This window comes from Pristiophorus japonicus, chromosome 1, assembly GCF_044704955.1.
Source record: "Pristiophorus japonicus isolate sPriJap1 chromosome 1, sPriJap1.hap1, whole genome shotgun sequence".
Lineage (NCBI taxonomy): Eukaryota > Metazoa > Chordata > Chondrichthyes > Pristiophoridae > Pristiophorus > Pristiophorus japonicus.
This window is the reverse complement of record NC_091977.1, coordinates 351058406-351073634: the sequence shown is the minus strand read 5'-3', so window position 1 is coordinate 351073634 and position 15229 is coordinate 351058406. Positions and strand designations below refer to the sequence as shown.

At 43.2% G+C, this 15229-nt stretch overlaps 1 protein-coding gene across 4 annotated transcripts in view; it reads right to left on the bottom strand.

Moving 5' to 3' along the window:
- The window catches only part of LOC139273519 (collagen alpha-1(XV) chain-like), a 539503-nt gene that overhangs the window by 282915 nt on the left and 241359 nt on the right, over window positions 1–15229 (bottom strand). For all 4 annotated transcript variants that reach the window (XM_070890449.1, XM_070890476.1, XM_070890459.1 and 1 more), the window contains exons 4-5: window positions 8626–8700; window positions 8429–8527 (exon numbers count right to left, since the gene is read on the bottom strand). In XM_070890449.1, the coding sequence (XP_070746550.1) occupies window positions 8429–8527; window positions 8626–8700 (174 nt within the window). The remainder of the gene's footprint in view (window positions 1–8428; window positions 8528–8625; window positions 8701–15229) is intronic.

Sequence of the window (15229 nt, the reverse complement as noted above, 5' to 3'; positions counted from 1 at the left end):
AGCGATTCTGCAGGATATTCTGTATCAATAAGGACTTCTCTAGACAGGGTGCTATCCAGTCAGGTCAATCTGACCACAGGCTGAAGCATGTAATCATTGATCGTGATGACTGGTGGGGTGTAATCCTTGCCTGGGGAGTACACTGTCTTTTTAAGGCCAAACTTGGAGAGGATTTCCAAAGACTTTCTCTACTGATAGTGTCGAATGATTTTGTCAGGTCAACAACGTCACAGTAGAGGTCTACATTTTGCTTTCTTTCTTGGAACTGTCTGTCTGTGAAGATCATTATCAGTATTGCCTCTTCCCTTTCTGAACCCACATTGACTGTTTATTTCAGCAATGTGTTGAATAAAGCGATTGAGCATCACTCTTGCACGGATCTATCCAGCAATGACCAGGATAGAGATTCCCCAGTGATTAACACAGATGCAACGATTTCCCTTTCCCTTGTCGAGGTGCACAATTGAAGCATCTTTGAACTCCTGGGGAATCTTTTCTGAGTACCACATAGATTGAAATAGTTTGTTGAGGCTTTTGAATAAATAGTCGCCACTGGATTTGCATATCTCAGCTGGGATAGCATTAGAACCTGGTACCTTCCTATTTGAGAGCAACCTGTTGGCCTTTTCAGAATCATAAAATAGTTTATTTTGCAAAGTTATAATTGATAGCACACTGAGGAAGCTGATTGGTGGCCTCATCATTGATAGTTGGCTTTTTATTTAAAATAATTTGGAAATGGTCAGCCTGATGCTTGTCTGTGAGATGAGTGGTTTCATCAATGCTTATAACAGGGATGGAGACAGTAGATTGTGGGCCATATACTGTCTTAAGCACATTATAGAAATTCTTCATGTCCTTCTGGTTAGCATAGGACAGCAATGTATCTGCCTTTTTACTCTACCAGGTGTCACACACATTCCTTAATTTGGTTTGGACTTGTTTACGAATGTTGCCATAAGCTTGCTTCTTCTTGGTTGATGACTTTCCCTTTCTCCATGATGAGTGCAGCCAGTGTTTCTCATCAAGTAACTTTTTTATATTATTAGCTTCATCAAACCAGTCCGGATGTTTACAGACAGTTTGGCTTGCACTGTGGACTGTATCTTTGAAGCAATTCCAGTCAGCTTCAATGTCACCAAAAGTTGTACCTACAGTGATAAAATGGTTTCAAACAGCTGTGACAAGTAGTTCTTGTTTTGAGTGAACAGATGTGAGTTTGCTCACATTTAACTTCCGCGGTGGTTATTTTGCCCTGGGGACTCCAAGGAGTGAATGCTGAGTTTGCACGAATGAGGTGATTATCTATCAACATTCAATGCCTCTCATTGCTTTGGTGATCTTGACATCATTAATATCCTTTTTGTGACTAAGATGTAATCAGGTTAGGTAACTGAGAGATAGCGAGGCCAAAATTCAGGTGCACCAGAAAGCTGGCGCACCTATGAGTTTTTAACCAGTACTCACCGCTGGAACTCTTGGTGCAGTGAATAGATCCATTTTCAGGACTTTTAATTTTTTTCAAAGTCCTACAGGAAATGGATCATAATGGGACAGGCCTTAGACTCAAAGCCAGGCTGACTGGCTGATAATGGGTTGTTTGGTGTGTGCATCACGACTCCGCTAAACGGGAGAGATTCGATCAGTTTTTAACTTTGGCCACTGGGCAACCAGGGAGGGTTTTGGCCGGGCCAACGGCCTGGCACACAAGAGGGGGTGCCAGGTTGCCTGTTGGTGGCCTGGCCGAATCCAGGGGCAGTATTTTGCCGGCCGATCGGCAAGACGGCCAATAAAAATGTTTGCATTGTGGCCGCGGCAGTGGGCCTTCCCCTTTAAGGGCGGTTGCACTGCCGGCCGCATAGTCTTCAGAGGGTGCACCGGCAGAAAACCATGCTGGGGGCACCGCACGGTGGAGAATCGACGGATCAAGCTGGAAATGGATAGGTAAGTATTTGTTTCACTTTAAATTGGCGGTGCATCCACTTGGGTGGGATGGGGTCCAGGCCAAAAAATCCCCGACCTGAATTCAGGTCAGGTCGGCCTGTTGACCCCAAAGCGGCAGCCATTCGATTTTTAGGAATGGCTGCCGCAAACGGGCATTAACGGCTCTCTTTGAGACCCTAAGTTTCGGCCCCAGCATGATCTAGGTATTCATAAATCGTGTTTTTGATTTTGTCTGGATTGGTCATGGTTGGTACATAGGCAGTAATGATGGTGGCAAGACAATTCCCAGCTAGTGGCAATCTTAGTGTCATCAGGTAGTCATTGGTATCTTAGGGAAAATTCTAAAGTTTGTCCACGATACTGGACTTGATAGTGAAGCCTACACCTCCCTCATGATGTTGCTTTATGGTCCAGCCACTTCAGAACAAGGTAAAGCCAGCACCAGTTGGCCAACTTCAGCAAGCTAAGTTTCACTGAGTGCTGCAATGTCCATTTTATATCTGTTCATTTCTCTGGCAATCATCACACGTAAGTCACCACATCAGACCTCGTGCACTGAGGAGATGGGTGTCTCTTGGTCACTCGGGGAAACAAATCCGCAGGTTATCCTCACCTAGTTTAGTCTGGGAGCTGATGCACAAGCGACTACTTTGAGCCACAGGTGAGAATTGTGTAAGCAGAGAGAACCAAGGATTGGGGACCATCTGAGGGATGAGACATGTCCCCAGTCAGAGAAACTGACTACCCCCTTCTACTTAATACCTGTAATATGATTATCATCTATAATATGATTAAAAGAACTCCACTCAGTGTCTTATGAGAAGCACATCTGTTCCATCAGCTTTAATGCATGGTAGTTCAAGTCCATACCAGATTCAGCTGGCTGGGACAAGGAAGGGGTTGAGAGGAAGGGATGAGCTAGGAGCAGATGGTTAAGGAAGCGCAACACATTCTGAATCTGGCTCCTTAAACACCTAGCTAAGACAACAATGTTTAGCACATGCTTGTCTGAGTGCATTGCTTATTAGAAAGGTAATATATGTGAAATAAAACTTTCACTTTGGGTGATAATGAATTGAAAAAGTGTTATCTAGACATGTGAGATGAGAAATCAGCCAATATTCCAGCTCATGATCGCTATGCAGTGACTCCTACTATGACACAAATGCTTGTGAATGTTGGTTAAGGACAGGGTGAATGAAGCATGGAAGAGATACTGAAGAGTATTTGGCACCCTCAAACGCTACCTCATTGATGCTTTCAGGGGAGGAGGGAAGAAAAGGGTGAAAAATAGTCGAAGATGGAATTTCCCCACATGAAAAAAGAATTATCAGCAACAATGGGAGTGAGGTCAAAACAGGCAAATATGGGAATTCTAACCTTAATGCATTTAAGGCCAAAAGGTATAAAACAGATGGGTTTGTTGCACAGGGATTTTCTTTTCTTCTGTGATGTTCATCAACAAGTTCTAACAGAGTATTTAGTAATCCCCGGTATAAATTTGTTTTGAGAATTTACCCCACTGTGTAATTGGCTTGTGCAGGCACTCAGATTCCTGCAGGTCACCAAGGAAACCATTACTGCTGTTCATGTTACGTTTTTAATTAGATTTGAGGAAGTGTTTAATCTTTTTTGCCTTTCAGTTTCTCATGAATATAGGGAGACGCACAGTAAGATTCAGCCAAATGTAGCTGTTGGTTAAAACATCAGGGAAGCTCTGAGATCACCATCCTATTGCCTCAGAAACATTGCATCATTTCCAAGAGATTTCTGAAGACCTTCAAATCCTGAAATGGGTCAGTGGTATTACAGATTACAATGATATGCATTAAGGGTGCCTTTGCACTGCAGCTACCTTTCTCCATCAGCAGCTACAGTTAGGGTTCCAGCCAGGCAGCACCCTAACTATATTGCTTGATTCCCGCACATCTGGGACTCGAAAATTTCTACCCAAGAGAGAGCAGCGCACAGGCTTGGGCACACTCAACTCTCTCCCCACAGTTAGAATATGTAAATGGTCAAAGAGTGGAGATAGGAGAACCCCCACTCGCTAAACATTTAAATTAAGTTGGGTAGGTTTGTAAAGGTTTTACCAGACCCCATGTGCTCGTTAGGCCAAGAAATTGGATAAGGCACAAAAATGGATGGTGCTATTTGCCTACGCCTCTTCTAAGTGGTACAGGCAGCACACAAAATGCATGCTGCCTGCTCATTAACATGATTGCAGCGCTGATCTCAGTGCTAAATGCTTGGATTAGCACTCAACGGGGGCGAGGTGCAATATCAGGTGCAGTCTAATGGCCAAAAAAGTTTGGCCTAGGTGCTCTGCACTGCTTAAAGGGGAGGTGCTTTGTTGCAGAAACACCTCATTCTCACTCTGGAGCAAGCCATGGCACAACAACCTAGATAACAAGTTAGAAGATGTTCAGATGCTGCACTGGAGGCTTTGGTCCTGGGGGTGCAATAAAGGCGGGCTGTCCTCTGCCCACAAGGAGGCAAGAGGCCATCCAAGGCCATTTGTAGAAGGTTGTGGGAAGAGATTGCTGAATTGATCATGGCCACCAGTGTGGTCCCAAGGACCTGGATCCATGCCAAAAATAGTTTAGTGACCTCACATGGCTGGTGAAGGTGAGTAAAGACTTCAAAAAGAGTCATATCTCACCATCTGCACCACAATCCTCACATAATGTTTAATGCACCACACCCACAGCACTCACCTACCAACAATCTCTATCACCACTCAGACTTCACAATAATGGTTTCCCTTCATTCTCACAAACCTTACCACTGATACAACACTCACTCACACCGTGCACACAGACAGCTATTCAACTATGGCAGGCACATCACCCAAACACATTGCACTGCCCTCACAGATACACTTCCCTTCCTCTTGCAGGCCAAGGTGGCACATAACAGGAGGGAGCAACAACAGACAGGAGGCGGCCAAGCTGGAACAAAGAACCTGACAGACCTGGAGGATATCCATGCTTGAAATCATTGGAGGGACGGAGTACATGGCCAACAGAGAAGTTGAAATTGTTGCTGATGATGATGATATGGTCATACCTAATCCTTCTTCTCACATTCCAATTCCCCTCATCCCACAATCTCTTCTCACTTACTGATGGTGTATGCACGGATAAGAAAAGTGAAATTAGCAAACACTTCTATACACAAAGGGTGGTAGCAGTTTGAAACTCTCTTCCGCAAACAGCAATTGATGCGAGATCAATTGTAAATTTTAAATCTGAAATTGATAGATTTTTGTTAAGCAAAGGTATTAAGAGATATGGGGCAAAGGCGGATATATGGAGTTAGGTCACAGATCAGTCATAATCCTATTGAATGGCAGAACAGGCTCGAGGCTAAATGGCATACTCATGTTCCTATGTTCCTAAGAAGACACCGGCACTGCATTTGACACTCGGAGACACAAGCTCAGGAAATGGCACTGCGCGGACTTTAGAGGACAGTCTAGAGGCGGGACCTGCACATGGTGAGCCGCCGGGCAGGAGTTATTTTGATTGAATTTGGATAAATTTATGAATTTTGTTTGGAATGTGTGTTTTGCAGTGGCTCTCATTTCAGCTCTGTGCCCAGGAGGATGCTGTGATGTTCTGTGACAGAGGGATGTTATGATGAGGATATGGTAACCTTTACGGTTACGGAACATCTCAGCATTGGTATACGGCACCTGCAAAGCCACGTGTGTGCAGTTGATGGCGCCCTGCAACATACGGAAGCCCGACATCCACATGTACACTCATTCTGCTTCTCTCTGTTCAGAGAGAAGACAATGAAGTCCCTTCTCCTGGCGCAGAGAGCCTCTGTGACCTCTCGGATGCAGCGATGGACGGCAAACTAGAAGGTGTTAGCTATGTGTCCTGCTGCAGACTGCAAGGATCTACTGACAATGAAATTGAGGACCACGGTAACCTTGAGAGTCACTGGGAGAGGTGTGGTCGCCACGCTATCAGGCTGCAGATCTGTTTGCAGGAGGTGATAGAGTTCTGTGACTACCTTGTTGGTGAAGCGGAGCCTCCTCATACACTACTTCTCGCTTAAGTGGAGATAGGAGAAGTGCTCTCCGAAGACCCTAGGTTGGTAAGGCCTCCTGCTGAGTGCCCTCCTGGCCCTCCTCCTCCTCCATCTATCCTCTTCGCTGCCTCTGCTCCCTCTCCCGAAGATACTCGAGCCTGAGGAGGACTGCAAGTAGAGCCCCCATGACTTTGAGCAAGTGGTGTGAGCAGAAGCCTTTAAATAAGAATCAAGGCATTTTTCACTTGCACCAATACTTCAAGTCAGCCCAGGAACTTGAAGCAAGTTTAGAAAGCTGCAAGATTTGCAGAAACTTCGACAGAGACAGTAAAACTGAGAAACCATGTCAGCTGCAAGTTTTTGCTGATGATCCCTTTAAATATTGCTGCTGGGGACTCCTTCCTGCTGCTGAACACTTGGTCAGCTGGTCGTGATTAAGAGAGGGCGGTAACTGGAGCGGTGACGTCAAAAATGGCAGATCAAGCGTCAAATCAGCGTTGCACACTCACTGATCTGCCTCATTTCCATTATCTACAGTGAGCGCTGGCAGCAACATTTGTTCAACAAAACGGATCTTAATGGCCAGCTCTAAACCCCTGGAATTCTCGGCCTATGTTTGAAATCACATTGGATTTAATTTAATTTATATAGCACAATCACAACCTCAGGATGTCCCAAAGTGCCTCACAACCAATGAAGAACTTTTAAAGTGTAGTCACTATTGTACTGTAGGAATGCAGCAGCCAATTTGCGCACAGCAAGCTCCCACAAACAGCAATGTGATAATAAGAAGATTACCGTATTTTTAGTGATATTGGTTGAGGGATTAAATATTGATCAATTCATCGGGAGAACTCACCTGGTCTTTGAATAGTGCCATAAGATATTTTACCCAAGAGGGCAGAGAGGGCCTCAGTTTAATTTCTCATCCAAAAGATGGCACCTTCGACAGTGCAGCACTCCCTCAGTACTGCACTGAAGTGTCAGCCTAGATTGTGTGCTCACTTCTCTGGAGTGGAGCTCGAACCTGCAAACCTTCTAACTCAGAGGTGAGAGTGCTACCAACTGAGCCAATATCGCCACTTACAACAAAAACTCATGGAGCTTGATTCCCTCCCTTCTGACTCTGGGAATTTGCTTCACCCTATAGTCAAGTTGAATCCAGATTAACACTGCAAGTTTAACATTGGTGCAAAACTCAGACTTCCAACCTGGTGCAAATAAATGTTAATTTATGGGCTGTTTGTGCTATAGACCAGCACCCAGTAGGAGTTGGGTTGCCAAACAAGCCACATTCAGGCATATTCCATCCCGTCAATCTGCCCCCGATTTGAATCCAGTTCCCAGAACTGAAAACAGAGCACAGTATATTCTGGTCTGGGCCTGTTTTCGGGCGTTGGTATAAGCAGTTGGTATAAGCGCTACTGATTTGTGTCCCGATATCATCATGCTAAACATAAAATTATTAATGAAATACTCACTACCTCCAGATATAATGTAACATTTCACAAATTCAGAAATAAAAGTGTGATAAAATTGTTTCATCATCTGATTGTAACACGCTCGTTGAGTGTATTCTCAACATTTTTGTCTAAGATTTAGCATGGTATTAGCTTCCTCAATTCTGTCACAGTACGTAACGCATTACAAATCAATTTCCCTCACAGACATCATGTCTCCGCTTAACTTGACTGTATGTGCCTGTGCCTGATCAACAACAAATAGGTCAAGTCATTCAATTCATTTCATTGGTAGCCTTAAAAAATAAGTTATTTAAATTTACTTGGTCGCAATACTATTTGATCTACTTGTTTTGTTCAAAGTGGGGAATCTGTCTTTCACCGTCGAAGAGAGGTAGTCAGGCTAGTTAGTTTACGTAAATAGTAAAAAAAAGAAAAGAACTGCCACATTTAGCACAATGTCACTGAAATAATTTGAAGCGACTTCTCTGGTCATTCCCTGAGCTTCGCTGGCAAGCTCAGCATTTATTGTCCATCCCTAGTTGCTCTGAGACAATGGTGTTAGACCTTCTTCTTGAACCGTTGATTAATGGGCACTTAAGAATCAACCAAATGGTGTAGGACCTGCCAGACCAGGTAAGAATGGCAAATTTTATTCTCTAAAGGATGTTAGTGAACCATTTTACGACAATTCTAACAGCTTCATGGTCACTATTATTGAAACCAAGTTTTTCAAATTTTCAAACTGCCATAGTGGGATTTAAACTCACGTTCTCTGGATGATTAGTCTGTTAGATGATTAAGCCTCTGCATTACTAATCCAGTAACATAACCATTACACTACTGTATCCTAATTACCTAGATGTGAGCAAGCTACAGCTCAACAATGAGAATAGTTTGGACCACAGAAGCCAAAGGCATCAAGAGTAAAGAAAGAGAAAAGAAACTCCAAAACAGAACAGTAATCTTATATTGTCACTCACAGGACGTGGAGTAATGTGCTGAATTTGGGGTTTAATGCCTCCCTGTTCCTGAGGAATATAATGACCGCTACCATCACCACTGGCATCACCAGAAGATTCCTGTGGCAAAGCAATATCCACAAATAAAAATCCAGTGGTAAAAAGAGCATGTTAAATCAGTCTTGAGAGGGGCACACTGAAATGGAAAGTTAACTTACATCTGGTTCGGCCTCATAACATTGTTCCTCACTCGCCCGTGGGTCTGACTTAATTGTCAGTTCTTGGATGGACCCCTGAAAAACATAAGACAGATTAAAGATTTCAAAAACTTTCAACTGTTGACCCAAATGGTGCTCACAAGAATGTCCCACGTGCTTGTTGTTTTCATAGCTTCACACTCCTCCCTTGGAGAATAGCGTAAAAGATTCACAGGCTAAGGTGAACATCATTTCACAGTCGATAGGATGGATAGTCCCATATTGCAGAAGGGTATTACAGTGACATACCCATCAGACATGAGTAACGGACAGGATGTCAACTCAGTATTCACAGTTAGAGCTCCAGTATCCACTCGACAGGACTGTCTGGAGCAGGATTCAAACCCCGCACCTTCTGGCTCAGAGGTTGGTGTGCTACCACGAAGGCGCCAAACTCCCCGTTAAAAGTGTTGATACAAAAACAACATGCAAAAGAAAGAGCTAGCATTTCTATAGAGCCTTTCATGACCTCAGCACTTTACAGTCAATTAAGTACTTTGAAGTGTAGTCATTGTTATAATGTAGGAAACGTAGCTGCCAAAAATTGCGTATCGCAAAGTCCCATAATTAGATAAACGACTAGATTGTCTGTTTTAGGTGTTGGTGAGGGATAAATGTTGGCCAGGACATAAGAATATAAGAACTTAAGAAACAGGAGCAGGAGAAGACCATACGGCTCCTCGAGCCTGCTCCGCCATTTAATACGATCATGGCTGATCCGATCATGGACTCAGGTCCACTTCCCTTCCCACTCTCCATAACCCCTTATTCCCTTATCGTTTAATAAACTGTTTATTTCTGTCTTAAATTTATTCAATGTCCCAGCTTCCGCAGTTCTCTGAGGCAGTGAATTCCACAGATTTACAACCCTCTGAGAGAAGAAATTTCTCCTCATCTCAGTTTTAAATGGGCGGCCCCTTATTCTAAGATTATGCCCTCTAGTTCTAGACTCCCCTATCAGCAGAAACATCCTCTCTGCATCCATCCTGTCAAGCCCCCTCATAATCTTATATGTTTCAATAAGATCACCTCTCATTCTTCTGAATTCCAATGAATATATGCCCAACCTACTCAACCTTTCCTCATAAGTCAAACCTCTCATCTCTGGAATCAACTTTGTGAACCTTCTCTGAACTGCCTTTCATAAATATGGAAAGCAAAACTGCACGGAATATTCCAGGTGTGGCCTTACCAATACCCTGTATAGCTGTAGCAAGACTTCCCTGCTTTTATACTCCATCCCCTTTGCAAGAAAGGCCAAGATTCCATTGGCCTTCCTGATCACTTGCTGTACCTTCATACTAACCTTTTATGTTGCATGCACAAGTACCCCCAGGTCCCACTGTACTGCAGCACTTTGCAATCTTTCTCCATTTAAATAATAACTTGCTCTTTGATTTTTTTCTGCCAAAGTGCATGACCTCATACTTTCCAACATTATACTGCATCTGCCAAATTTTTGCCCACTCACTTAGCCTGTCTGTGTCCTTTTGCAGATTTTGTGTGTCCTCCTCACACATTGCTTTTTCTCCCATCTTTGTATCGTCGGCAAACTTGGCTACGTTACGCTCAGTCCCTTCCTCTAAGTCGTTAATATAGATTGTAAATAGTTGGGGTCCCAGCACTGATCCCTGCAGCACCCCACTGGTTACTGATTGCCAAACCGAAAATGAACCATTTATCCCTACTCCCTGTTTTCTGTTCGTTAGCCAATCCTCTATCCATGCTAATATATTACCTCCAACCCCGTGATCTTTTATGTTGTGCAGTAACCTTTTATGTGGCACCTTGTCAAATGCTTTCTGGAAATACAAAGACGCCACATCCACTGGTTCCCCTTTATCCACCCTGTTCGTTACATCCTCAAAAGATTCTAGCAAATTTGTCAAACATGACTTCCCCTTCATAAATCCATGCTGACTCTGCCTGACCGAATTTTGCTTTTCCAAATGTCCTGCTACTGCTTCTTTAATAATGGACTCCAACATCTTCGCAACCACAGATGTTAGGCTAACTTGTCTATAGTTTCCTGCTTTTTGTCTGCCTCCTTTTTTAAATAGGGGCGCTAAATTTGCAGTTTTCCAACTTCCCCAGAATCCAGAGAATTTTGGTAAATTATAACCAATGCATCCACTATCCCTGCCGCTACTTCTCTTAAGACCCTAGGATGCAAGCCATCAGGTCCAGGGGATTATCCGTCTTTAGTCCCATTATCTTACTGAGTACCACCTCCTCAGTGATTGTGATTGTGTTAAGTTCCTCCCTCCCCCCTCCCCCATAGCCTCTTGACTATCCACTGTTGGAATATTATTCGTGTCCTCTACCATAAAGATTGAGGAGAGCTCTCCTACTCTTCAAATAGTGGCATCGGATCTTTTATGTCCACCTGAAAGGGCAGATGGGGTCTTGGTTTAGCATCTTATCTGAAAGCCGGTACTTCTGACAATGCAGCACTCTCAGCCTCGGTTATGTGCTCAAGTCTTTGGAGTTGGGCTTGATCCCACAACTTTCTGACTCAGAGGTGAGACTGAGACAAGGCTGACACCCTAAAAAAAAGGAGGCACACAATGTGTTAAGTGAATATTAAACCATACTTCCAATGTTCTGGACATAACTGCATATTTGCTGCTGGAGTTCAGTTTAGCTCTGAGCAATATCTATGCTATAGTGCCAAACAATATAGGCTGGTTTAAGGATTGTGATATGTTGTTGCATTTCTAACTCGCCAATAATAGGCTGACTGGTCCATCATGTCACTACAAATTCCAACTTGTTGTGATTGTTCCTAAAAAGTGGCAAATATTTTGTTTATTGGGAGTGCAGAAACAGAGACTTGGGATGTATGTACACAAATCTTTGAAGGTGGCAGGACAAATTGATAAAGCTTTTAAAAAAGCTCACAGGGTCCTCGGCTTTATAAATAGAGGCATAGAGTACAAGAGCAAGGAAGTTATGCTAAGCCTTTATAAATCACTGGCTAGGCCTCAGTTTAAAATATTTTGTCCAATTCAGGGCACCACACTTTAGGAAGGATGTCAAGGCTTTGGAGAGGGTGCAGAGGAGATATACAAGAATGGGACCAGGAATGAAAGACTTCATTTATTGAGAGAAGTTACTTTAAGCTTGGATTGTTCTTCTTAGAGCAGAGAAGGTTATGGGGAGATTTAAAGAGGTGTTCAAAATCATGAGGGGTTTTGATAGAGTAAGTAAGGAGAAACTGTTTCCACTGCAGGAAGGGCAGTAACCAGAGGGCACAGATCTAAGAGTGGAAATGAGGAGAATTCCTTTTTGCGCAGTGAGTTGCTATGATCTGGAATGAACTGCCTGAAAGGGTGGTGGAAGCAGATTCAATAATAACATTCAAAAGAGAATTGGATAAATACTTGAAAAGGAAAAAAATAGCAGGACAATGATGAAAGAGCAGGGAAAGTGGGACTAATTGGATAGCTCTTTCAAAGAGTCGGCACAGGCACGATAGGCCAAGTGGCCTCCTTCTGTGCTATAAGATTCTATGATTCAATCAAGAATATTGAAACTCATGCGTTATGAAGAATAAAATTGGACCAGCGTTTGCCAATCTTCCTACCCTCAAACACTAATCTTACAAGTTCCACAAAAGACTTTCACGCTGTTTTAACCATTCTATTGGGTTCTATTACCTCAATGAAAACACATTGAGCTTGGTTGTGACAGATCTTTCTGTACTCTCAGCAACCTCTCAGCTAAAATGAGTGAAACATCAGTCCCAGTACAACTGGCACATCCTGTTTTTAAGGCAACAAAAAAAGGATCTATGAAGCTGCGAGCTTGAGGAGGTCTGAGCCTAATCTTGTTTATACAAGTCTCCACAGGAACTCCGCTAATGTTTACTCAATAGAAGCAGCAGCCATGACAAGATCGGCCACTTGCCTGCACAACGCAGGTGGACAAACCAGACCCAATGTTGAGCTGAACTCAGGCCAAGTCAGAGGTTTGGACAAGTTCTCTAAACAAACACCCAAGCCAATAATATAAGAACGAGCATAGTGGTCATACTGTAGTGTAAAAACAGACTGAATTAGTACTTTCTGTGAAAGAACATAACGCTTTTAAAGTTTTCTTTCCCATAAAATAATTTTTACAAATAATTGTTTCAGAAGAACTTGCATTTGCCTAATCATGTTCTCAGAGTTCCAGAGTCATTGGATTACTATTTGAGGTGCAGTCACTTTTGTTTTTGTAGACAAATGCAGCAACTAATCCGCAAGATCCCACAAATAACAAATGAGGCCAATGACCGGCTAATGTGTTTTTAGTGGTGGTGGTGTGGTTGGTTGGAGGAGGAATGTTGGCCAGGACATGGGGAGAACTGCAGACTCTTCTTCAAACATTGGCATGGCATCTTTTACATCCTTCTGAACAGGAAAAAGGAGCTTCAGTTTAATACCTGACCTAAAAGATGACAAGCTAGAATTTCCGCTGGGGTACTCCGGAGAAATGGCAAAAACCTAAAGGAATATGTTCATCGTGATATTTCTTTCCTTTAAGCCCAAAGGATCACTTTACCTTGACATGCTGCGGCTAAAGCACTTTCTCCCTCAATTTCACTAAACTGATCTGCTGACTCTACAATTCCCTAACATTGATAATTGTCCATTTTGGTGTCAATGTTCACTATTAGCACTGACTCCTCTTATCCTCTCCTACTGATATAGCTTATGGTAATGGTCTTTAGCTATCCTCAAAACTTGTTAATCAACCTACTCATATCCTCTAATTGGTCCAACAGTTTAGCTTATTCTCCTGGACCTTAAACTCAACTCTAACTTTTTACTGTTTTTCTCTCATTGAGAAGATCTTCTGACCACTGTTTCCTATTTCTGTCTGGCAGGATACCCTAAAACAAATCCCGTTGTCTAAACCAGTCCGGTCTTATTTGGCACTATGGGGACTGTAAATTTCTGAAGGGGGTTTCTCCCACTGGTCCACCGGAACTTCAGCGGAAGAGCTGCGGCAAAGTTACGAGAACTCCGAGGATATTCACACTCTAGATCCTAAATGTTGAACCCCAGCAGGCCACAGCCAATCAGAAGACGTTCTTCTTCCACAATAGAATCATTAGAAGGAGTGGTAAGTTCGGTGTCACACATCTGAGACAAGGTACGATAACCAAGGGACATAACCCTGTGACTGTTAACAAAAATGAAAGTGCATGGAATTAGACATAACCTATTACCATGGGTAGGGAATTGGTTAGAAGGTAGGAGACAGAGAGCAGAGATAATGGGTATGTACTCCAATTGGCAGGATGTGACTAGTGGAGTCACCCAGGGATCAGTACTGGGACATCAGCTTTTCACTATATTTATCAATTACTTAGATGAAGTAGAGAGCTGGACATACAAGTTTGTAGACAACAGCAAATAGTGTAGATGGGAGCAGAAAGTGGCAAAGGAACATTAATAGATTAAGTGAGTAGGCAAAATTATGGCAGAAGAATTTCATTGTGGGGTCGTGTGAGGTCATCAACTTTGGAACTAAGATATAGATCAGAGTATTTTCTAAATGGTGAGAAGCTAGGAACTGGAGTATGCAGGTACAGCAAGTAATCAGGAGGGCAAATGAAATGATGGCCTTTATTGCAAGAGGGATAGTATAAAACCAGAGAAGTCCTGCTACAACTGTACAGAGTATTGGTGAGATCACACCTGGAGTACTGCGTACAGTTTTGGTCTCCGTATTTAAGGCAGGACATTAATGATTTAGACGAGGGGATTAAATGTAGTATCTCCAAATTTGCGGATGAAACTAAGTTGGGTGGCAGTGTGAGCTGCAAGGAGGATGCTATGAGGCTGCAGAGTGACTTGGATAGGTTAGGTGAGTGGGCAAATGCATGGCAGATGAAGTATAATGTGGATAAATATGAGGTTATCCACTGTGGTGGTAAAAACAGAGAGACAGACTATTATCTGAATGGTGACAGATTAGGAAAAGGGGAGGTGCAACGAGACCTGGGTGTCATGGTACATCAGTCATTGAAGGTTGGCATGCAGGTACAGCAGGTGGTTAAGAAAGCAAATGGCATGTTGGCCTTCATAGCGAGGGGATTTGAGTACAGGGGCAGGGAGGTGTTACTACAGTTGTACAGGGCCTTGGTGAGGCCACACCTGGAGTATTGTGTACAGTTTTGGTCTCCTAATTTGAGGAAGGACATTCTTGCTATTGAGGGAGTGCAGCGAAGGTTCACCAGACTGATTCCCGGGATGGCAGAACTGACATATCAAGAAAGACTGGATCAACTGGGCTTGTATTCACTGGAGTTCAGAAGAATGAGAGGGGATCGCATAGAAACATTTAAAATTCTGACGGGTTTAGACAGGTTAGATGCAGGAAGAATGTTCCCAATGTTGGAGAAGTCCAGAACCAGGGGTCACAGTCTAAGGATAAGGGGTAAGTTATTTAGGACCGAGATGAGGAGAAACTTCTTCACCCAGAGAGTGGTGAACCTGTGGAATTCTCTCCCACAGGAAGTTGTTGAGGCCAATTCACTAAATATATTCAAAATGGAGTTAGATGTAGTCCTTAC